General features: G+C 44.3%; 3 protein-coding genes and 1 long non-coding RNA gene across 7 annotated transcripts in view; 2 read left to right on the top strand and 2 right to left on the bottom strand.

The window, feature by feature from the left end:
• LOC104913175 overlaps nucleotides 1–13,331 on the bottom strand; it is a 61,868-nt gene extending 48,537 nt beyond the window's left edge. For 2 of the 3 annotated variants that reach the window (XR_004161321.1, XR_002119646.1), the window contains exon 1: nucleotides 531–612. This is a non-coding gene — a long non-coding RNA (uncharacterized LOC104913175). Of the gene's footprint in view, nucleotides 1–530; nucleotides 613–12,987 lie in introns of those variants that run through there. The other variant, XR_002119647.2, reaches the window with a different exon arrangement.
• On the top strand, nucleotides 575–14,937 carry ACOX2 (acyl-CoA oxidase 2). 2 transcript variants are annotated; one of them, XM_003210146.4, is made up of 15 exons: nucleotides 575–704; nucleotides 793–1,027; nucleotides 1,107–1,269; nucleotides 2,952–3,103; nucleotides 3,529–3,636; nucleotides 4,228–4,347; nucleotides 4,505–4,620; nucleotides 5,026–5,198; nucleotides 6,422–6,584; nucleotides 7,302–7,492; nucleotides 8,609–8,770; nucleotides 9,703–9,808; nucleotides 12,246–12,463; nucleotides 13,346–13,478; nucleotides 14,396–14,937. In XM_003210146.4, the coding sequence occupies exons 2-15, from the start codon at nucleotides 868–870 to the stop codon at nucleotides 14,456–14,458; spliced, it is 2,028 nt and encodes a 675-aa protein (XP_003210194.1). In that variant the 5' UTR covers nucleotides 575–704; nucleotides 793–867; the 3' UTR covers nucleotides 14,459–14,937. The 2 variants fall into 2 exon arrangements, with proteins under 2 accessions (XP_003210194.1, XP_031411458.1); XM_031555598.1 differs by lacking the exon at nucleotides 575–704 and having other exon boundaries at nucleotides 749–1,027.
• Nucleotides 14,938–15,967: 1,030 nt separating this feature from the next.
• KCTD6 (potassium channel tetramerization domain containing 6) lies at nucleotides 15,968–18,684 on the bottom strand. Its single transcript, XM_003210119.4, has 2 exons — nucleotides 18,547–18,684; nucleotides 15,968–17,370 (listed from the first exon to the last, which is right to left on the bottom strand). Exons 1-2 carry the CDS (start codon nucleotides 18,571–18,573, stop codon nucleotides 16,684–16,686), a joined length of 714 nt encoding a protein of 237 aa, XP_003210167.1. The 5' UTR covers nucleotides 18,574–18,684; the 3' UTR covers nucleotides 15,968–16,683.
• Nucleotides 18,685–22,244: 3,560 nt separating this feature from the next.
• The window catches only part of PDHB (pyruvate dehydrogenase E1 beta subunit), a 5,803-nt gene continuing 4,627 nt past the window's right edge, over nucleotides 22,245–23,420 (top strand). Inside the window, exon 1 of the mRNA XM_010718662.3 lies at nucleotides 22,245–22,287. Coding sequence (XP_010716964.2) covers nucleotides 22,245–22,287 — 43 coding nt within the window. The remainder of the gene's footprint in view (nucleotides 22,288–23,420) is intronic.

The raw sequence follows: 23,420 nt of genomic DNA, 5'->3' as shown, positions 1-23,420 counted from the left end.
CTAATATCCCACCTGAGCCTCCCTGGGCACAACATAAGGCCACCTCCTCTCACATTATCACTGTTACCTTGGCCTTATTGCTAATCAATAACAGAGGCAGCTCACGGCGGGACGCTACAGCGTACTGAGCTCCGCGCTAACCCCGAACAAAGCACAGCAGGGCTCGCTCTGCCGCCCCACCCCCACACCGTGAGCGGGGCGGGCGCTGCTGCGCCGGGAGCCGGGCCGGAACAACGGGAGCGCCGGGAGAGGTGGGCGGCGGTGTGCGGAGCGACGGACGGACGGGCTGAAGGGCAGCGGCCTCGGGAACGCGAGGGGCGGCGTAGGGAGGTGGCCTATGGGAGCTCCCGGGGCTTCAGCTCCTTGGGAGAGTAAAAAGGTGGCGAGGCAGAGAGAAATCTGCACAGGTTCCCACCGCGCACTGGGTATTACTCCTACTACTATGCCCCTGCTACAAGCCCTGCTGGCACGGGGAGCGCAAGGTCGCAGTCGGCGGGGACGGGAAGGGGCGGGCGCTGGGAGTGCCTTACCCATGGGCATGTGCTTGTGTAATATCCCTTGTCCTCTTGCAGGAAAAGTGCCGAAAGTAAAGCTACAAAAATCCTAAGACCCGCACCTGAAGCTCTTAGTGCGCCTTCCGCTTTCCCTTTCCCCACTGTCGCAACGCGGACGGGCAGCGTCCAAACGCTCCTGGAGGTCTGGAGGTCGAGTCTCTTTTTTTTTTAAATTTTTAAAAAAAAAAGCAGTACAGAGGTTTGCGTACAAAGTGCACCGTTGTTTTGCTGCCCGCAGGGCTGAGCGAAGCACCAGGAGGCTCGCTGCTCTCACCAGCCCGCTGCAGCCCCAGTAGCTCACCGCGCCGCCGGGATGGCCCTACCGGACACCACCGAGGACACGCAGGGCTTCGGCCTCGCCAGCGTGAACCCCGACCTGGCCAGCGAGAGGCTGACGGCCTCCTTCTCCGTGCCGAGGCTGACGGCCGTGCTGGACGGCGGGGCTGAGCGCACACGGCTGCGGCGGGCGGTCGGTGAGTAGGGCTGGCACCGCTGTGTGCCTGCTGATCCCCAGCGCACGCTGCGGAGGTAACGCTGCTCATTGCCTTCCAGTGGACGTTATCGAGAGCGACCCGGTATTTAGCAGAGAAAACCAGTACTTCCAGAGCCAGAATGAGCGGTACGAAGCAGCGGTCAGAAAGGCCGTTCACGTCCGGAAAAAGATGCAGGAGATGGGATGGAGCGAAGACGGACCTGAATCTGTATACGTTTACAGGTGATTTTCTTTGTAACATATAGCTCGTCTGTTGTTGAAAGGTTTCCTTGCCAGGAAGAATCAGCTCAAGCAAAGGCTGGTAGAGGCCAGCTGCAACAGATCGTCCTGACAGAAACACGCTGCAGGTTTTCAGCACATCTGGGAAGGGGAGAGTTGCTGTTGCACACTGGCACAGCTGAGAGCGCAGCAGTGCAGCGGCCCTCACTGCACAGCTCAGCACAGTCAGAACGTGAAGTGGTGCCATTCTCTTATGTTACTGGCTTACAGACAAATCTGACACTTCCTTTATCTGGAAAACCCGCATTGTGTTAAAAGCAAACAAACACACCACTTAATTTGTAAGCAAATGGAAGAAAGTATCTCTCACAGTCCTTTCCTAAACATTTTCTTTTCTTAACACCTGGCAGGGGGTTGAGCTCCACTTTATAACTCTTTGCCCCCTTCCTCCCCCTGCCGGTTCGGTGGGGTACACAATCAGTAGGATCAAGGTGAGGTGCAAGTTTAAAAGCCTCATTCAGAAGGGCAATGCCACAAACCATCACTGACGCTCAAAGTCATTTTCCAGTCTTTCATCACATGAAGGATTATCATTTGTTACGCTAAGCTCGGTCTCCTCTGGTGAGTGGCACCGATAAAGGGGAAATTTTCCATCAAGAGCTCTTGGAGTTGGTAATTACCGCAGTCTTATCTCAGAAGAAAAATATCCCTGATTTTAAAAACCCCACCTCTGCTTGCTGCCTTCAGACCCCCCATGCCAGGAGCTTCAGCCTGCAGGATCGTGCTCTGCTCAATTAAGGCTGCAGGGAAGCACAGCTCTCTTCTTATGAGATACCAGGCAAGCAGGAACTTCTCATTAACCAAAGTCCTGGTGCCGGGCAGCCCGAATCATGGACAGACATTTAAAAGCCAGCTTTGAAATGAGTTAAAATAACATTTCTGGATGGGCTGACAGGGGTTTATTAAGTTTATCTCTGTTAATCAAAGCAATTTCATTTTAACTGCTGCTTTGTTCATTTTCTTCCCCGCTTTTTCAGCACGACTGATTCTCTCACAGGTCCATTATAAGAAAATGCTCATGCTCATTTGTTAAAAGTGAGAAGTGTCTGCTTTGATGCTTCTGAGAGCATTGCAGTAAAGTCAAGTGAATGAGAACAGCCACTTATTTTTAGGTGTGAGAATGCATGTACTGAGCTTCTGGAATAGAGCTGTGTGCATCCTAAAAAGCACTATCAGCCAGCCCATGGCACAGGGCTGACCAGCTAATAAAACAGGTGTTACCAGGATGGATTTGAATCTTTTTCCACAAGAAAAAAAAAAACACATCAAGTCAGACACAAAGAATTCACAAAGCTGTCAAAGACATGGGGCCGATGGAGCTGGGTGGTGTGTTTTAGGAGCTCGGCATCTGCTTCTCAGAACAGATAATTCCTCCAAGAGCAAATGAAATAATGAGGCAGTGACATTTAAGCAAAGTGTGTTATGAAAGAAGGAACAAAACCAGCATGAAAAATCACTTTTCCTGCAATGCTGTATTGACGCTGCACATTGTGTTGAATATGACAACACAGAAATCAAAATGCAGCAGGTGGCACTGCCTAGGAACTGCCACCACATCACTGCTTCATTAATCACATCACTGGAACTCCATCAGTGTAAAAATACCACTTGTGCTTTCTCCCCAGGGCACTTTCAGGAGATGTAGCGTTTCTCCTCCACCGGGTCTTCATGAGAAGCATTTCGGTTCTGGGCTCAGACAAACAGGTGGCCAAATGGATTCCTCTTGCCTCTGAATACCAGCTCATAGGAAGCTATGCACAGACTGAACTGGGACATGGTAAGGCTACAGAGAAATCACAGTTAGTGTAGGATGAAAGACTCTCGCCCACACTCTCAGGGGATGCGAGTTCAAGCTGTTCATGTCACTGAGGTGGGATCCTAGGGGAAGCATGACATTTTCTCAGCAAGCTAGAGATGCTTGCCTGTGGTTTGCCAGTGCAGAAAAAATAACAAGAGTGAGGGTAGGTCCTTGTGGTAGAAGGGTTCGGTCACCAGCAGCTAGGCAATGTGCCCCAGTACAGTCTGCCTCAGAGATCCTGCAGATGGTGTGTCCTGCAGCCACTGGGGAAATTCAGTATTCCATGGTTCTCAGCAGGAGGGTAAACCCCAAAAGCTCAATACCATCCATACCAGCTTCTAGGGATGCTCCCCTCTGTCTCATCACCCTCATGATACACCAGGATATTTTTTATTTTTTTAAAGGAACTTATCTTCAGGGTTTGGAAACAACAGCAGTCTTTGATATCAGCACACAGGAGTTTATACTGAATACACCAACAATCTCTGCAATGAAGTGGTGGCCTGGAGACAGTAAGTACCCTGCGTGATATTTCTGTTTTCTTCATTTGCTTCCTTCAGTTCCTCAGTCTGCTTTGCTTAAGCTCCATGTTAGAGGGTCCAGGTGCCAGCAGAGGACTTCAATAAGAAATGCAAACACCCTGAGGCAATGAGATCTAAGGGTTTTGTACAACTTTAAAGGCCAAAAGGAAGCCAGCATTATCTGTTAAAGCCCTTGGAAACATCTGCCTCTGCAGGAATCAAATCTTTGTAAATAGAACTCAAAGGACCAAAACCTGCGGGCAGATAATTCCCTGAAAACAGGCAAGTCTCAGCATGAAGAATTCGAGCGTGAAAGTCATGGCTTCCCTCAGGAAGGTGTTTCACATGAAAACTTCAGTTCAGTCAGTCATTGATAGCTGGATCAGATGCTCACCTGCTGCGTCCTTAGAGCCAAGAGCAGCTCAGAATGCAGACTTAGGCATTCTCCAGTTCCCAGTGTGTCGATCACACCCACCCTGACCCATGCACCAGCAATACCCAATACACAATCAGCATTAGCTGCTATGAAGGATTTGCACGGTGCCTAGTCTTAAGGGAACGTGGCTGTTTCTCTTCTTGCAGTGGGAAGGTCAGCAACCCACACCGTGGTCTTTGCCCAGCTCTACATCCAGGGGAAGTGCTACGGTGTGCATCCCTTCATTGTGCAGATCCGCAGCCTTCAGGACCATTCACTGTGCCCAGGTAAACGTTTCCAGACATTGTTGCATCCCTCTGGCAACATCACCCATGCTGGGGAAGCAGAGCTGAATGTGCCCTTCCTTTGAGATCCCCAATCCAATGGAAAATGGGGAAAAGGGGCCAAGCAGGAGTAAATAGACTGTGTTTTCTCGTGCTGCAGGCGTAATTGCGGGAGACATTGGTCCTAAAATGAATTTTGAGCACATTGATAATGGTTACCTGATGCTGAAGAATGTGCGCATCCCCCGAGAGAACATGCTGAACAAGTTCTGTGAGGTATGTAAGGTGTTCAAATCACAGACTGCCTGGTCAGAATCTCATCACACAGCCGGAGAGACAACTGGGACCTGCCTACATTTAGGACAAAAGTCTCCCTTTGAGGTGTATGCAAGCCTCTGAAGTTTTATCAAGGGTAGAAGTTATCCAAATCCTAAATGAAAATATGCAGTTAGAATTCCACATTCAAAGGTTATGAGATGGTAGAAGATACCTAAGTAAAAAGCAGGAAGTTTGTCTCTTCAAACAAATTGGTTCCATCCATCACACAAGGGAATACTCAGCCCTGCGCTCAGTGCAGTATTTCAATGTTAGTCGTACACTATGCACAGAGATTACACATCTTTCTGCAGGGAGAAGCTGCACTATCAAAAGACGACATCTAAAATCCTCTCTCTATTCTAGGTTCAGCCAGATGGCACCTATATAAGGCGTGGGTCACAGAAGATTAACTATTTCACCATGACTTCAGTACGGGTTTCCCTCATTTCAGACGAAGTTATTCTACCTCTAATGAAAGCATGCACCATTGCCATCAGATACTCTGTGGTTCGCCGCCAGTCCAAGTTGAAGCCTGGGTAATGCCACACGAGCCTCCAGCAGTGGGGAGGGACCTGACCCTGTGTTCATCACTCTGTATTTCCGCTTTTCAGCTTACCTTTCAGCACATCTCTGGCTTATTTCCTTGGCTCACTGAACAGCTCAGCAATTCACACAGACAACTGGCTTTCCTTAACCAGCCTGCCCAGAACTGCCCAGTCAGAACAGACAAGTTACTGAATTCTAATTCTGTCTTACTAATGGATGCAACATTAAATCAGCTTCTAGCATCCACAGTTGATTTTGCAACAGTAAATTTTCTTAGTCTGGTAAGAATCCCTGTAATTTTTAGATACTTTCATTTGAATAGATTTTTTAAATTCCTTCTTAAATCTGCTTCCAAAAGCAAGAAGATCCTCATGACAACACAGCTTGTTTCCAGTGCAAACCAAACACAAGAGCACAGCATGCTGAGTTAAAACAACTCATATCATCAGTTGGAGCCCCAAGTATATTGAACACAGCAGAAGAGGTAAAGAACATAAAGTAAAAAGCTTAGAAAGCTTAAAATAATTTAGACTGAAGTGTTTTTAAAGAAACTCAGGAGTTGACCCAGCAGAGAACTGTACATTTTTAACCAAACTCTACATTCAAAAAGTAATCCTAGCTGCAAGAAGCTTTTCTGTTTTCTATTTGGCTCAAAAAACTAAAGCTGCTGACAAAACAAAATAAAACAAGCGTAGGTGCAGCTGTTAAGAGAGGCTTAATTATAACCTTGGCATTTCCATTTCACATTGAACAGGAAGCAGTGTCAGAGCACAGCTGCCTCTGCCTGCAGGAGCATCAGCTGAGGCTGCCACTCTCCTTGCTGACCAGAGGAGTTAGTTTGAAAAACAAGAGCTTTTCAGGGTGCAGTGCCACCGCCTCCGCTACACCACCTGCCAGCTTGCTGCCCTGACAGACATTCCTCCTCTTCCTCTCACACAGTCCCTGTTTGCCCTCTGTACTGACCGATGGTGTGGAACTTTTTCTGACATGACAGCCCAGTTCACCAACACAGCAGAAAAATGACTGTTTCCTAGTCAGGCTTGTCTGCCAGCTTTGTGAGCTGGAGCACAGGGACGGGAAAGCAGGGAGACAAACCAGACCTGATCCATTTTCACTTACTGCTTCTTGGTAATGAAAAATGCAGTTCAGGTGAACTACCAGTAGCCGTGCCTGTGTCCACACTTTCCATACTTCATCGCTTATCTCCCAACAGGGAAGAAGAAGCAAAAATCCTTGACTATCAGACCCAGCAAGAGAAGTTGCTGCCTCAGTTGGCAGCAGCCTACGCCTTCCATTTTATCAACAACTACCTGCACGAGCTGTTCAACAGGGGTTACAGAGAGATCCAGGGGAGGAATTTCGACTCGCTGCCAGAGGTGAGCCGCCACGGGATCAGATCCCACAGCTATTCTGCACGTAATGCTCCTCTTCCCATCCCTAATTCTCAACGTAATTTAGCAAACTGGACAGTCACTGCTCTCACCACTAGGTAACAGGCTGAAGTGCTAAAAGATCAAACACCTTAGAATCAGAATGGCTTGGTTTGAAAGCAGCCTTAAAGATCATCTAGCATCCTTGTTCCAGGCCTTCAACCATTCAGCAACAGCATCTGTTGTACCACCCCAAATTTTTGGCTTTGGGAGCTATTGCAGAGTGAGATGTCCTTGAGAAGCCTGTTTGCCTGATGAAGACCTTGTTCCCAGTAGCTGCTGTGGCAAAGCTGTATTTCACAACTTCACCTACAAACATGTGCAAATATTCACTTCTGAGCCAAAACCAAAGCTTTTTACATAGACAGAGCATAAGATCTGGCAGCTGGAAGCCTAAAATAAAAACATGCTTTGAACAAAGACAGCCAAAGCCACTGCTGCTTCAGAGAAACCCAAAAACGTGTAAGCCAACCACACCATGCCCAGCACAGGGCTGCATGGCATCCCAGCGGAAACCAAAGGCCAGCATGGGGACTGTATGCTGCACTGTCAGGCAAAGGAAGATCTCATGCCTAGAAGCATACTCAGAGGATTGCTTTAGAATGTTTTCATCATTCACACTGTGGCTTTCTTCCTTTTTTTCTTTTTTTTTTTTTTAAACAGCTTCATGCATTTTCTTCAGGCTTTAAAGCCATGGTTACTCAGTACTGCACATCAGGACTAGAGATCTGCCTCAGGGCATGTGGGGGACATGGTTACTCTTTGTTGAGTGGACTGCCTTCCTTGTACACTAAAATACTTGCCTCTTGTATTTATGAAGGGGAAAACACCATCTTGCTCCTGCAAACTGCCAGGTAACAATTCAAATTCATTCAGCTGAAAGCCTGCCCCTTAATTTATTCAACTTCTACCTCTTCTGCTTCAAAACCAGTAAAACCAGCTTCTCCTTTCTCATAGCACATTCTGAAAATACAACTCAAGCCATAACCCATTCAGGTTTTCTGTCTAGTAGGCACAAGGGTGTGTGGGAATTGGACTCTCTCTTCTATTTAGGGTTTTGGGGACATAGGCAGGTGCTGTTCTGCATAACCTAATTTTCCTCTTTGTCTAGCAGTGCAGCAAAAGTGTTGCTATGCAAGTCCTGCAGTTTCTTTTTTCTAAGCAACAGACATTATGTGATATTGGTGAAGCGACTTTGATTCAGAGAAGGCATAGTTGCTGGACAAGGGGAAATGGTTTTAAGTTGAGGGAGGGGAGATTTAGGTTGGATGTCAGGGGGAAGTTCTGTACTATGAGAGTGGTGAGGTGCTGGAACAGCTGCCCAGAGAGGCTGTGGATGCCCCGTCCATCCCTGGAGGTGTTCAAGGCCAGGTTGCATGGGGCCCTGGGCAGCCTGGTCTAGTATTAAATGAGATTGGTGGCCCTGCCTGTGGCAGGGGGGTTGGAGCTTCATGATCCTTGAGGTCCCTTCCAACCCTGTGATTCTGTGATATGATTCTAGTTGAGTCATGATTCAGGAACACCAAATGAATGATTATCCATAGCAGATGAAATTCAGGAGAAAGAAACCACATCTGCTTTAACTTTTAATAATGTGTGCTTTTACTAGAAGGAGAAAACCAGCATATTTCCCACAGACCAAGGTGCTACAACATCCCTCTGTGTATGTATGCATACACTTCTGCACTCGCTATCACCTCTTCTTGAGAAATTCCATCCTAAAAGTTCATCACTACAGATTTCTGTAGCATTAAATGCAGTAGATAAACTATCCAAGACTCATTACAGATCAGACTACTATAAATACCATGCAAACAAAAGCTCATCACTTAGTCCATTTGGGGCTGCTGATGGGATAGGCTGCACCTTACTTCCCATCCAACCCAGGGAGGCCCCACCTCACCTCTGGCTTGGCTATTTGCTATGGAGATCATGAGCGTGGCCTGATCTGATTTTTACATTCTTCCTAGGTTCTTGATTAAGTGCTTCAGAGCAGCTAGTGCTGGCCAGTCCGTGCCACCATCTGTCACTTATCTGGCTGCAATGAAACCCGGGAAGTGTACTGCCAAGGACAAGTTGGATTTCCTCAGCCCGGACATTTACACGGAGGCCTATCAACATGCAGCAATCAGGTCAGTGAAATACGTTAAGAGCTCAGCTTCTTCCTTGCTTTAAAGAGAAGTAAAATAATAAATTCCACAAGAATTGGAACCATCTACTCCTGAAAAAGCAAGACTTTACCCCTCCCACAGGATTAATAGCCATAGCAGATGTTTAAAAGGAAACGTTCATATTCAGAACATCAAAAGTTCGTAAGCCATGTGCTACGTAAGAACTGTATTCCACAGAGAGCTGATTCTATACCAAGCTGATGACACTGTTTAAGTAAATCCCAGACCACATTAGTGAGTTGCCAACCTTTAGGCAATTGGACTTTGTGCAATTCTATACAACAAGTTAAAATTTCACATGCCTTAGAAAGTGATGTTTGTGTTCAATTAATAAGACAGCAATCACAGAGCCTTTCATTCCATCTGTAGTCTTTTAGCTACTCATTCAACTATTCAACACAATTAAGAATGGTATTGTGCATGGCCTCGTAAGTATTATGGATCACAGAGGTGTCATCTCTGAAGACCAGGTAAACAGATGCACAGTTCTGCACTCACAATGATAAAAAGCAGAGCCATTATTCTGAAAGCTTTGGTGAAAGCTCTGTTTAGAAAGACAGTAAAACAATATAACATCAGTCTAATATTACTGTTGGTTCCTTTTGTTTTGCGAGCTTTCCTTAAACAAAACCTAAGAAAAACTCCAGAGGCCTCTAATAAACTATAATGGAAGCTGAAGGCAGAAATCCCTTAGTACCTGAGTGGTTTGGGTGCTTTTCCCTGATTTGTACTTTGGTTTTCCATAAGAGTTGCATCATACTGAGCCAACTTTAAATATCAAAACGCCATTTTGCCATGTGATCACACACAAGTCTGAATATGAAATGAGTGCATTATGGGCTGCTATATTTATATTCAGATGTGTTTTGGATTTTCTTTTTCCAATTTTCCAGACTGATAAGCAGCACAGCAGCTAAACTACAGGACTTGATTCAGTCAGGAGTCGAAAGGCACGAAGCGTGGAACCAGTGCACAGTGCAGCTGGTACAGGCTGCAAAGGTTAGCAACGTTTTTGTGCTCATCTGACATTTGTTGTTAGGATACAGTATGCAATGGAAACAGCACAATTAGCCTAAAAAAGTCTCGGTGCTTTTTAATGATGTGTGTTCATGTACAAGGGACACCACAAAGATCAGGGCACCACTGTGGTCTGCACAGTAGAAAATCATACTAGGAAACAACTCCTGATCTGAAGACTTGGCTATCAGGCTAGGCCAGGTAGAAGCTAAAGGATAGAAACAAAAAGCTGCCACCAGCACCTTCCACAGCCTGCAATTAGATCATACCATCTCCAGCTAATGCTCATCTTTTTTTACAAGAACCCTGTATTTCTGGCTTTCAGATGAAAGCCTCCCCAGTGCCATCCTTCTAAAAGCTGGAAGAGCCATCGTAAGGATGAAACATGCTCATGATATTTTTTTTTAATCTACTGCTCTCACAAGGAAAGATAAAAGTGGGGAAAATAATTAAGAGTGGTGATAAGTGCAGTCTTAATTACTGCTGGAAGAAATCAAAGTAGCAAAGTCAAATAAGAGACCTAAAAGCAGTTCCTAGTTCACATAGATTAGATAGGCAATCTGCTCTCCTTCAACTGAAATAGGATCAGGACAACTGTATTAGTTTGCCAAAACAAGGAGTTAATATAGAACTAAGCAGAAAAGAAAGCAAGAGGGTAGAAGGGCCCTAAATATAAAGGAAAGCCAAAATCACTAATACTTCAATAACTCCAGGAAGCAAAATTCTTTTTTAATGTGGTTATGTGCAATTTGACTGCAATTATGGTGGAAGTCTCCCTTCCTTCCTAAACTGAGGAGGGTAAGATTTTGAAACAGATCCATGGCTTATTTCAGCCTCATTCAGTGTTTAATGAAAAACATCTTCTTGTAACCTATGCTTCAGCCAGAGCCAACCCTAACTGAAATGGACTTAGAAAGAAGTCCCCCAAGGGAAAGAGGAACCCTACACACACCTGAACGCAGCAATAACATCTAGATGATTCCATAGTAGGAAGGTGCCTGAGGGAACAGCCACCTACTGCTCAGTCATTAAGATGAAGTCTCTCATGAGCCAAATTTTCTTAGCAAAAAAAGTGAAATTGTTTCGAAACTGTTAGAAGCATTGATTCTGTCATACTTATAAGCACAGTTACTTAATCTTTTCAAACAAGAACTCTCTGAGAAAGTGAGCTGGTACTACAAGTTCTCAGTAACAGCGTTATTTGTGATCGTCTGTGCTGTGTGTCACTTCTGATTTTCAATTACACAGACTCAGCGGAAGCAGCAAGCATTCAATGCTGTAAGCTTAACAGAAACAAAATAAAAAAAAAAAAAAAAGAGCAGAAGAAAAAGAAGAGGAGGAGAAGCAAGGCTCTTTAGAAGGAAACTATTTCCAAAGAGCTTAATACACAGAGAGGGGATCTGGGCCCCCACTGCTTCTTGGATACTTCAGGGAAATTAACAAAACCTTGTCTCCTCCATAGCTTTAAAACCATGACAGCCTGCTGCTTTTTTGGGGTGCTTCTGCGTTTGCTTTCTACTCCACACTTTTTCTGGAGACTCACTGCTGTCCTGGCTGCTGTATGAACAAACGCCTGCCAGCTGTCAGGCAGGTGGCTCAGACACCAGTGATGGCTTTGCTGCAGTCTCCACAGATTTTAATTGCTTGAGTAGACACCCAGCTTCTCAGGCAGGTTCTGCAGTCTGCACTGACCTCCACACTGCTTGACCACGCTGCAGTGCAGGTGTGCCTTGCATACACCCACAGCTGGGAGGAGAACTGCAGAGCAGAGGAATGAGGCTGTGCAGATACCAACACCACTACCCACCCAGAGGAATATCAGCATAACAAGAGTCACCCCCACAAACAGGTGGAGTCATCTTGTTTCACTCGCTCTGGAGCTAGGCTGTGCTGAGCTAGTAGTTCTGTAAGTGAGCAGATACTGCCAGTGTCTGACCCAGAAATCAGCAGTTTACTTAAAACAGCAAAAACAAGAGGTAAGTTTGATTGTTCTTCCACTGACGATGTTTTCAGAGCTGAAGCCATATAGCCACTGACTCCAATGTACCATAAGCCCAACAGAGAGATTTTTCTTCTGCTATATATAGCCAAAATTCATTTGGTAGAGATTGACACAAACACATTCCAATGCATTTCCACCATATAAAATCTTTGGAGTAGTCATCAAAACTATGTGAAGTACTGCCTTGATTTCTTAAGTTTACACATACCATCATTGACTGCTTACGCCCCCAATCCTTTCCTCTACTGTTTTAGTAAGACATGAAAGCAAAATGCTTAGTCAACCAGCAGACAAGGGATGCAGGCTGGAAAACTGCCAGTGAAATGAAAAGGTTTTATGTTCTTTGTGAGAACGTTTGCGTCACTTGGCCTACTAAAAGTGTTTAGAGGTGCACTGTTGATTGTATTTGTTTTCCAGGCTCACTGCCACTACATCACTGTGAAAAACTTTGTAGAGACTGTGGAAAAACTTGAGAACACGGCTGGCATCCAGAACATTATGAAACATCTTTGTGATCTGTTTGCATTACACGGTATCTTCTCGAATGCGGGAATTTTTTTGCATGATGGATATATAACTGGAGCTCAAATGGACATGGTCACAGCATCATACCTGGACCTCCTGGGGATCATTCGGTGAGCCATTCTAGCACAAGAAGATCACAGCTGTTCAGTTTCTCTTTGCATTAAATGTAAAATGGTACTGCTGTACCTATGGCAACATGTTCAGAGTCAATTCACCTCATTCAGTTTTTATTTTCATTGCCTGGCAGCATTAGAAATTGACTGAAACATCTACACAAAGCTCATTTTCAGAGCAAAATACGTCTAAGATTCCAGCTCCCCTGCAATCACTAGATTAAAGTTCAGTTACATTAAATTCTGAGGTACAAAGCAAGAAATCCTGAGTATACCATTTGCAGCAAAGCAAAAGCAGGAAAATATCCAGTCAGAACATCACTTAAAGGAAACAGCTACAACAACCTATTATACATTGCTAAGTCTGCTTTAGTTGCACTAATATAGCCCACTCTGTTGCCATGGCTGACTTGCAACAGGTACCAAAACAGTTCTGACTACAGCCAGATCACATGCATCTGCTCAACACCAGTCATTACTAACTAACATGGCTTCTGAGATATGCTAAGGTGTTAACTTACCACAGCACTCACAAAGACTTTTTCACTACTCATTGCTGTTAAGAGCAGATTAGCTTCTGATGCAGAGAAGCGAGGAGGGTGAAATCCTACTTAGGTCACCTGGAGAGAAACAGGAACACAGCATAACCAAGAGTTGAACAGGACCAAGCAAGTATTTTTTGGAACTAATCACAGAATTAAAGAGGTAGCAAGCTTAAGACTTTTACTCAAGGCTTTAATAGAACGTGCCTCTGAGGAATCAAAGCAGAGCTTCCTGTGCAACATAGGCAAGGGGAAAAACTGGTACAAGCATTTCAGACAAAGGAACTTGCATAGCTGACTTTCACATTTATCTTTTTTCTTTTCATCTACTCCTTAGGAAGGATGCTGTTCCACTAGTGGATGCTTTTGACTTCACAGACAAGAACCTGAATTCTGCACTTGGCAGTTATGATGGACAGGTTTACCAAAGGCTTTACGAGTGGGCTCGGAAGGCACCGACCAACAAGCAGGTATGGATGCTGGATTACAGCCAGGCAAATTCTGCATGAACCAGAGCAGAAATTATTTGCTTTTCTTCTAATAAAAGCCACGCAGATATAAGCAATTGGAGTAAGACCTCTTATCTGTCATTATCTCACTCTGAACAATGAACCCTGATTCTCCAATTATTCCTCCTATAGCCCTAGCTTAGACAGGAAGTAGCTTGTGGGCTAGATGGCAATGAATCACAGCTTGAGCAAGGGAGCTGGACAAGCCCCAGTGACCAGCGTGGTTTTGATTTAGATGTACAACAGCAAAGTAACATTGCACAGAGTAAACTAAAACAAAAGCATGTTTACATGGTTAACACTATGGAACAACTCTAGATGGCTGCAAAAGCCACCAACTGTGGGATATTTTCCATTCACCAGTACTTTTTCCAAGTGCAGTACTTAAATTTTTTTTAATAATATGCTCATCCAGAAAGAGCACAAATGTTAACTAAGGCGATTTCATCCTTTGTCTTTAGCATTTTACTTTCACTTCTTAATGCATCCATACTGTAAAATCCCTCATGATGCAAATGGCTATTGCTCTGTTTGAAAACTCATTTTGCCTTAAGTGAAATTTTTACTGTGGTAATCAGCAATTCCTTTGAAATTCTACAGCTGCACACAAACTTGCCTTTAGCAAACATTCCAGTTGAAGCACATTTTTTGAAGTTAAATAGCATGCTGTCACATTTGGGATGAGAAGTATTGTGTACTGGTTATGAAGGACAGTGCACATTACAGGGGAAGAGACCTTGCACATAGCTGAGGTTATTGTTGTGGGTTTTTTTAATATGATCTAGTTTCTGCATTTCAGAGATCAGGAAAACAAATGTATAACCTGCTCTTCCTCCTTAACTACCATTAATTCCCTTCCACATTCTCTTTCCAAACAGATAAGCCCAGCCTATGAAAAGTATTTGAAGCCACTTCTTCACAACAAGCTATCGAAATTATGAAGGCTGTGATCTAAGTGAGGTCGCACCCGCTCTTTGCAGCAATGCATTTATGAAGAATCAGTATTATTAATCAGAGATTAATCATCAGTTGCTTACTTGCAATTGCGACAAGTACGAAACAGGATCCTTAGCCAGCCATTTGCATTTAATCAGAAAGAAGCCAAACAACTCTGCGTGGTACCCTCTGTTCTGAAGCAGTCTAGTCAGAAACAGTCCTGTTTTTGTTGTTTGCTTGCTTGATGGTCCTTGCTTTTGATGAACAACTTATTCTCGTAGATCAAGAAGCACGTTAGAAAATGCATTTATTTGGAGAATGAAAAGAGCTCTGAACTTGCTCAGCATCAAGTATTTCTGGCTTTTAAGAATCACACACAGCTGATGTCAACTCCTGTCTGCAAAGATTACTTTCCCATTAACAGAGTCATTCGTACTGTCTTTTGATAAATCTTTGATTGCAATAAAGTCTATTTGGAATACTGCTTCCCTAGTTATTATACTTGATAATTACGAAAAGGGGAGGCTGATTCAGGCCCCTCATTAATTAGCCAGTAAATGAAGTGTTGCAAGGAACACCTTGTGACTGATTATAATGCAGTGACAACACAGATACTTTCTTACCAGCAGTTCTGCTGCACTTCATCAGTTCAGCTTTTCTTTTCTGCTTTCAGAAGAATGAAGCTTTCACGAGGTCTTAATACAAAAGTCAAAACCCCTAAAATGCATGAAAAGGGGAGATAAAATAGGGCAGAGCAAAAATACCTTCAGACAGGTCTTCTGACTGAGAGCTGAGATGCAAGGCCCCAGGCTTCAGAAGGCTGCAACAACCTGAGGAACTCCGATCCCTCTTTGACATCTCCAAAGAGCAACAGTCCACACTTTAGGAAGCAAAGCAGCCGTGGTAAGAAACCACTGTGATAAGAACTTCAAAGGAGAACGTGATCCATTCAGTCAAAATAAACATTGAATCTCTACTCTCAAGAGAATTAAGTTAGAACATAACCAGAAATTGTATGAGTAACAGTGACACAATGGCCAAGAGAAGCAGGAACGGCTACATGAAATTAGGTAAGAACACAGGACCTCAGTTCCTTGACTTGAGCATATCAGAAACAGCACTCTACACATAACGATACAGAATCTTATTTGTATTACGTATATAAAAATCCATATGTGATATAAGCAGCTATCAGATAAATCCCTAAAATGGGATAACAATGCTTAGCAGCTACAAGTATTTTTAAGTGCTGTGTTCCCTCTCTCTCTACAGAAAGTACAAATCCTTGCCATCCTTCTGTTGGTCAAAAAGTCTAGTTTTCCAAACACTTCTTTTTTTTTCCTGTGATGAGGACAGCTTGATCAACTAGTTAAGACAAAAAGGAACAAAGTATGTCAGTAGTGAAAGAGAATGGAGCCCTAGCAGAGCATCTGTGCTATTCTGCAGCACTGAAAAACAGGCTTTGGGGTTTTTATTAAGTTTTAGAGTTCTGGAAGACAAAAAATACAAGATAGTATTCTATATTTCACATTTTTATTAGCTTCTTGCTGGCAGGCATTACACTTGGGAATAATATTGCACCAGGCATTAAAAATATGAATTCTACCACAGGGACATTTTGCATTCAGAATCCAATATAAATATTTCTAATCATATTTCCATGGCTACAGATAGTATTTGGTTGCTTGATTTATATGCATAGAAAGAAACAGTTGTCATAACTGTACGAAACTGTACTTATCAAGTACTTTTAAAGGGGGGGATTTTTTTTCCTAGAATATTACAATACTGTTTATTGATTTAGAAGCTAAATTAGTCTACGTGATAGCAGCTTTTCACCATCTGCCTCTTAGATTCCGTTTGTTTCTTGCTCCCAGTGGCACAGGGTTAGATGGATTAGAAACCATTTAAACTGAGGTAATTTTAGCACTTTAAGTTGCGTCAGAATTGTGTTAATGACACAAAATACCCTACTGTACTAATTCTTCGGCTCCCTCTTTCAAACAAAAAGGTGTCTTGACTGAACAGGCACATGCATGTTTTTATTCTGGATGAAAGGACAGAACTGCTAGAGAATGAAACTTCTCCAGTCCTTAATGATAAACAATAAATACTCATATAATAAAAAAAAAAAAAGCCCACATTGTTACTTTAGGCAAAATCCAGACTCTCTTGGCTTTACTGTTCAATTAAGTCACTAATAACTGAAACGGCTCCTGTGGAGTCAGAGTCAGTCATCTGTTTTTCGTGCCAGTCTACAAAAAGTCCAGTTGTGCTCCACTGTGTTTTCATTGGCACGCTCACTCATATGATGAACTCTGGTATTCCTGATCGTGAAGCCTTGCTTTGTGATGTACTCCATAAGATGCACTCTGAGAGACACTTCCTGGTGGTAATCACATGGCCCAAAAGTGAAGGAAACCTGGCAGTCCCTGGTGTCCATCATATGCTTATTCCACTTCGTGAAGTGGTTTGAAATGCCTTCCAGTAACGAATGGACTTTCGTTGTGATGGTGAGCTGCGTGATGATCACAGCCACCGGGTTGGAGTACTTGGACAGCTTGCGGGTGCTGGACAGCTCCACCACCTCCTCAAAGGTATCCACAGGATACAGAGGCTTAGGGTCATTGAGACACTGAATCAGAGGTTCAATCTGGTAGAAGTCCGCTTCCTTCCGAAGTAGGTCGAACTCCTTGAAGTCCAGTGGCAAAGTTAGCTCTGAGGTCCTTAAGAAGTTAAGAACATAACGGAAAAGTGGTCCATCTCTGTCAATGAAGTAATTGCCCTGAGAGTCCCTGGCAGTGGGGAAGTCTCCCCTGAACATGGCCCCAAGCATTGAGTCAGGATATCTGGTGAGAGTTGTGAGGGATGTCGTATACATGTGTCCACCCACATTTAGCGTGACTGGATCAGTCATCTAGAAAGAGAGAAATCGCAGAGTTTATCAAGCCACGACAAGAAGGTTCACCAACACGCATGGCAAATACTGTTTGAGAACTGGTGGCTCTGGAAGGAACCTCACTTCTCCCATTTGAAGCCTTTCAGTGATGTTTAAACCTGACCAAATCCAAGCCACCTAGCAACAAGGCACAACTAGACAGGATAACAACATTTAGAAAGCACATTTTGAGAATGCTTTAGAAATCTTAACAGAACTACTGTCACAGAAGGCACTTTTTCACTTGAGGAACAAGTTTTTTCATATTTTACAGATGAGGAAATGAAATCAGAGACATTTCCTGAAGAACAAGTTTATGTGAATTGAGGTCCATCAGTGCTCCTCGCTTTCAAAATCTCATTCAAGAATAACAGCAAATCAGCTGAACAAGTCTTAGACTTTTTCACCCTCAAAAGAGGAAGACAGTACAAGTTTAGGCACAAGACAAAGAGCTCACAATCAAAATAATCCATGCATTGATTAAGAGGAATTATTAAAACAGAAGAACTAAAGCTTTCCAGCTTTTAATTCTCAGAAGAAGCATTTATTAGAAAATTAACATGCTGCGTAGAAGAGGGGGCAGAGCACCAAACCAGTCTGCATCAGCTTCCAGATAGTACATGAGGAAGCAAGAAGAAAGCAACATAAATCCCATCTGGCCACCAATCCTAACAACCAGGACTGAGGCCAGACAGTGAAAAGAAAAAAAAAAGAAGCAACATATGCACGGCAGCAGAATGTTTAGAGAATGAGAAGAGGAGAAAAATAAGATGCATTTGTCTGATTTGAGACAGGTTTAAAGGAAAAATATTTTTTCCTTACAAATAATGCAAGAAAGTCCTTAAAATTATAGGCAAGAAGCACAAGCTGTTTTCAGTCTGTGCGTGTTAGGAAAAAGGTAACAATGAGCTTAAGACATCAGTTAAATTCTTGCTGATTTTAGCTAGGATATATGAACATGAGCACATCCACAAATGGCACATGCGACGAAGCACTCCAGAAAACGTAAGCAAGCTGTTACTACACGCACAACTTTTGTTCTCACATGGTGAAGCCTCAATCTACACAGGACAGATCAGCAAGGAATCTTACCTCAAGATCTTGAAAGCCCAGTTGTGCTGCTCAGCACACACACATTCACACGGGATCACTTACCATATAGCCCCAGTCTCCATTATCCATCTGTTCAGTTGCTGAACCACGGTACTCCAAGCTGAACAGAAGGTTATTGAAAGAGTATGCAGTTCACCTCCTATTAGCTCCCTGCAGGAAAAAGCACACAAAAAAAAAAAACAAAAAAACCAATGGCAGACTGTTCAATACCTACAAGAATTACCAAAGGTGGTTTTCTAATCAAAGGCAGGCTCTCTGCCAGGACAGTATGCAGCCATATAGCCATATTAGCAGAAGAACCTACAAATGAGCTTTTCCCTGCATCTCCCTCTGCACCACCCATAGCACTGCCCCCTGAGCACATGGTAAGCACTCTGCTGGCCGTTCTGACCACCCCAGACCTGTTAAATAACAGCCATGTGCCTCTGAGGAGAAATTCTGTTTACAGACTACTTCTCACCAGGAAAACTGCGAGTCCTTTGAAGGACAGGCGTCCTTTTCTCAATTAAAAAAGTTCATTTATTCACCACTGAGGTAACACGCACGACCCATTAACATCAGCCAAAATTCCCATGCTCCACTTTCAAACTGTGCGGAATAAATCAAGCACAAAAGTCAATGAACAGCAGGAAAAAGAATTCTCACTGCAGAATTAATAATTCAGAAGTGGAGAACTGCAATTGATAACAAGAATGTTAACCTACAAAGGAAGAGTACGAACAGACTTCAGACACATACGTGCTCTCGAAATAGACCTCTTTAGGGACGAGCAAGAGGACAGCAAACATGCTTCCAATGATGCTCCAACAAAAGCAATCTGAGCAGTGGATCACGCTGTAACTTCCCAGAAGACATGGAACCACCAGCTTGCACAACAAGGGCATGGGCTGCACACAAGCGTTGCAAGGGAAACCCACAGCCCGGCTTATGCAACCCGAGGGGAAAAAGGCACGAGTGACTCCTGACACGGAGGAGGCCTTCCAAAGGTGCCCTGCTGCTCATGGATAGAGAGGACAGCAAGCCTTTACTCCCTGCTCAGAATCTGCATCTCTGCTACAACTGCTGGAAATTTAGGTCAGCCTGTTTTAAGTAGGGTGCAGCTTCGCAGTTTTGTTTATTTTTACATCTTAAAGACAACACAGCTACTGAAGCTTCTGCTCCCAGCCTCAGTGCTGGCAAACTTCAACGCACCATCCCTCAGCTTAAAGGAGCTGGAAGATTTAAGCCAAGACAGAGTCCTGCTTTCTCAAGCACCAGCTAATTCCCAGCCAAAAAATGACTCTTCCTTCTCATTCCTAGCAAACAAGGTTGGTATCATTCACCACAGAGCAACGCAGCAGATTCATCTCCGGGCTCTGCTATCCTGCCCAAAGCAGGGCTCAGCAGCTCCAGAAGCCAGGCCCTTGGGAGCCAGCAGTGTGAGCACAGCCTCAGTGGTACCTGAGATGTATTAAGAGAAGAAAATACAAAATCCCTGTATGAAAATTATGAGGTCAGACAACAGAAGCCTATGGAATTAAGACAGAGAACAAGTCAAACCAGGATCTTACTTTCACAAATGAGAAATGCAGCACGCCTGAAGAAAGCATATTAAATCACACACTCCCTAACAGCAGATAAACCTGGGATGCTAGCTCTTTTGCCAACATCTGTACTTGTTTTTTAAACTGCTGACAAATCAAGAAGTGAAGTCATTCAGGTTTTCTCCATTTTGACTTGTCAGTCAAGTACAGCTCATCACCTGTTACCAACAGTTGAGATCTCTTTGATTCCTGTGGTTTTGTTCCTTAAGGAACAGGTACTTGCAGCTGTCCCCCTGCTCAAGTACAGCACCAGGATAGCATGCAGACACATTAAAACCACTGGAGAGACTGCCTAGGGTTCTGACATGCAAGAAAAATATTCACTTGAAGAGCAAATAATGCAGCTGGCCAGAAATGTTACTGGCAATCACAATATAAGAGATCAGCAGTCTTTTTATAAACTTAATTGGATCTTTACACTCAGAATATTGCAAAGATAGGTAGATGTCCATCAGTTCCTTGAACACACAGAATGACACTTTGTTATTCTGGCCAATATCTAAGCCCACAGTACAGATTAATCTGGACTTCCCCCCCACCCCTCCATGCCTGTTCAGGGGAAGAAACAGACTACGTTGCCCATCCATTTGATGGCATGAACTCATCTTTGATCACAGCACTGCTATATAGCAGCACAGTGAATAATTTACGAGAGCAATTAGCAGAAAGGAACCCAGCCCTCAACATAGAAATGGCAGCAAGAAGTCTCACTGACCTTTGTGTAAGAGTCCAGACTCCTACACAGTCCTATCTGACAAAGCTCGCAGTGCAGCAAGAAGCACAGCACGCACAGACGCTACGAGGAGGCCATCCCAAAACACCTGGATGTGATCACAGCTACCTGCTGCTTCCCTGGCCAGCCTGGCAGCACCAAATTTCCAGACAACTTCAAAGGCAAAAATAGCTCTGTTCAGGTACAACCAGAGATAAGGACTAGCAAACCACATCATAACAAGGGAGGGGAAACGGGCCCTTAACAATTTACCTTTTAACAATGCTCCAAATTCTTCCGGAATGAAAGCTTGTGATGCAGAGAGATGCAGAACCTCACTCCATTTATACTCCAGGACAGACAGCCTCAAGCCAGCACCAGCCCATGTCATACAATATGCATCACCCAGATACAGAACCTCACCAGCACAGCTACTTGAGTCCATGCAGCAAAGAACAGGTGACATGCAGTTGCATCCCAAGACAGATTGTCTTTAAAGGCCATAAGAAATGCTCACCTAAAACAATTCTCAGCCAGACCAACTTCTGACACCATTTAAGCCAAACAGGACATCATTCTCTGGTGAGAACACAAGCACACCAATGGACTCACATCCAGTCCTACTTTCACCAAGCTTTTCCTGTCAGCGGGGAGATCTACCGCTGCCACCACAGCCCAAGTACATCCAGAACTAGGAAGGAACAATAACAGACAAATACCTTCGAAGAAAAACACCAAAGTCACCATTTTCTAATAAATACACCAAATTGGATACCTACTCACTCTTACTTAATATTTGATGACTCAGAAGATTACAAGACTATTTACTAGCAAGGTTACTGCAACAGGTAGTTTCATTAACTTCAGCAGGGCTTCTCCCAGGTAGCTACTAACATGCAACCATTTTGCAAGCTGAAATTCACAGAAAGCAAATGAGAGCTGACTGAATGTCTGCACCTGTGAACAGGCACACACACATCCAGGACAAAGCCAGGGGATGCCAGCAGCACTGCCAAGTGTTTGCAGTGCTGGGACTGCAAACAGCACACTTAGCCAAGGGCACGGACTGCACACACTGCACCTGGACAAAAGCATAATGGTTGTACCATCCTACACAGTCAGGTGAAGGAGGAGAAATGCACCCAGCAGTCACAAATCAAAAGGCACACATCACCTGATCTGCTCTGAATGCTTTTCAGCTACCTTGCTCAAAGTGAAGGACACAAACTGTTTATTGTTTACACAAACTGTTTAGTCTCAATAGATACTGAAGACTTCAAGGTCAGTATAAAGTTGACAGGACTTCTAATAAGCTACTCTGTTGTTTATACAGATAAATACCTGTGGTTCAAGCTACTCTCCCTCTTACTGAGCTCACTGTCTCTGACATTTGGATCTCCAAAGATGAGAAAATGAAACTCCTGCTCTCAGCAGCTACACTGTAAATGGACAGCCTCCCTAATCCTGAGCCAGTCTTGAAATCTGAAGGCAAGTTTTTATTGTAAATCATTACCAGTGACTCACCTGAATTGACAATACCTCAGCTAGTGTAATTAATGACTGTCCTCCACAGAACTGCAGAGCAAGGCAATAGTCTGCAGAGCAAACCCAAGGCCCTGCAGTGCTGAGCTACCCCAAGCAACAAGCTATGTTATGGAAACAACTGCTTACCAAAACTTCTAGTAATACCACAGCTTGGCATGGCTGAACAATGAATCCCTCACCTACACACATCAAGTTTACAATGATTAACACAGTTTATTAGAACGTAACTTCTCCTTAATTTCTCTATTTCTTTTGGGTTAATATTTCAGTCTTCACCTTAGGCAAGAGAGCAAAATACTAACAGTGGCCACTCAGCATTCTCACACCTTTATGTCTAATTGCTTCACTATGAGTTCTAAGCTCTGAAAGTTTCTTCCCACACCTGAGGAGCTCTACAACATCCTGGTTTGGGTTCTAAAGCATCCATCTACCTGACAGATGCTTGAAAATCCCACCTCACTATTACCATTTGACCCTCCTCATGCAGGAGTCTAAAGACTGCAACTGCACTTGCCCTGCTTCTACTGGTCCTGCACTGCTGGAGCCACACAGATGCTCTGTACAGTGTTGGTAGCTGGTTTTACCCAAACATCTTGTTCTATGGCACCAGCAGGCAGCTGTCCACATAGGGAAACATCTCCAAGCAGTGCTGAATGAAAGCAGGTGTCAGGAGCACAGAGCATCCTGTGCAGCCAACAAGGCTGTCACAGGGACCAAGCAGCAAGGTGGTGACAAGAATCCTCCTTTCATCCCCAGGCCCGCAGGAGGAGCTGGGAACAGCAGCTTTCCATCCCTGAGGAACGCACGGTAGGAAATCTCACCCTGAGATCGCAATGATTCAGCAAGGATGCTGGACACGACTGCATCGCTCCACCCGCTGCCCCCAAGTGCCCAGTGCCTGGATACAGCGCTTGGATAGCGCTCCCGGCCCCAGCTCGGCCATCCTGCACCGAGGGGCAGAAGGAGCTGCCATGCCCAGGCGCAGCCCCCGCCCGAGCTGAGGGCCGGGCACCACACCTGCCGCCCTCCCATAGAATCCCAAACGACACTCGTGCACCCCCCAGCCCCGAGCACCC

Source organism: Meleagris gallopavo, chromosome 14, assembly GCF_000146605.3.
Source record: "Meleagris gallopavo isolate NT-WF06-2002-E0010 breed Aviagen turkey brand Nicholas breeding stock chromosome 14, Turkey_5.1, whole genome shotgun sequence".
Taxonomy (NCBI): domain Eukaryota; kingdom Metazoa; phylum Chordata; class Aves; order Galliformes; family Phasianidae; genus Meleagris; species Meleagris gallopavo.
This window is presented reverse-complemented; position numbering and strand designations above follow the sequence as displayed.

Excerpts from the sequence above, each read along its gene's own strand:
- ACOX2 (XM_003210146.4), top strand. The coding sequence starts at position 868 with ATGGCCCTACCGGACACCACCGAGGACACGCAGGGCTTCGGCCTCGCC. Across the intron at positions 3,104-3,528 it reads ACAGACTGAACTGGGACATG|GAACTTATCTTCAGGGTTTG; the intron begins GTAAGGCTACAG and ends ATTTTTTTAAAG. Across the intron at positions 7,493-8,608 it reads TTGCTCCTGCAAACTGCCAG|GTTCTTGATTAAGTGCTTCA; the intron begins GTAACAATTCAA and ends CATTCTTCCTAG.
- KCTD6 (XM_003210119.4), bottom strand. The coding sequence starts at position 18,573 with ATGGATAATGGAGACTGGGGCTATATG. Across the intron at positions 17,371-18,546 it reads ATGGAGACTGGGGCTATATG|ATGACTGATCCAGTCACGCT; the intron begins GTAAGTGATCCC and ends CTCTCTTTCTAG.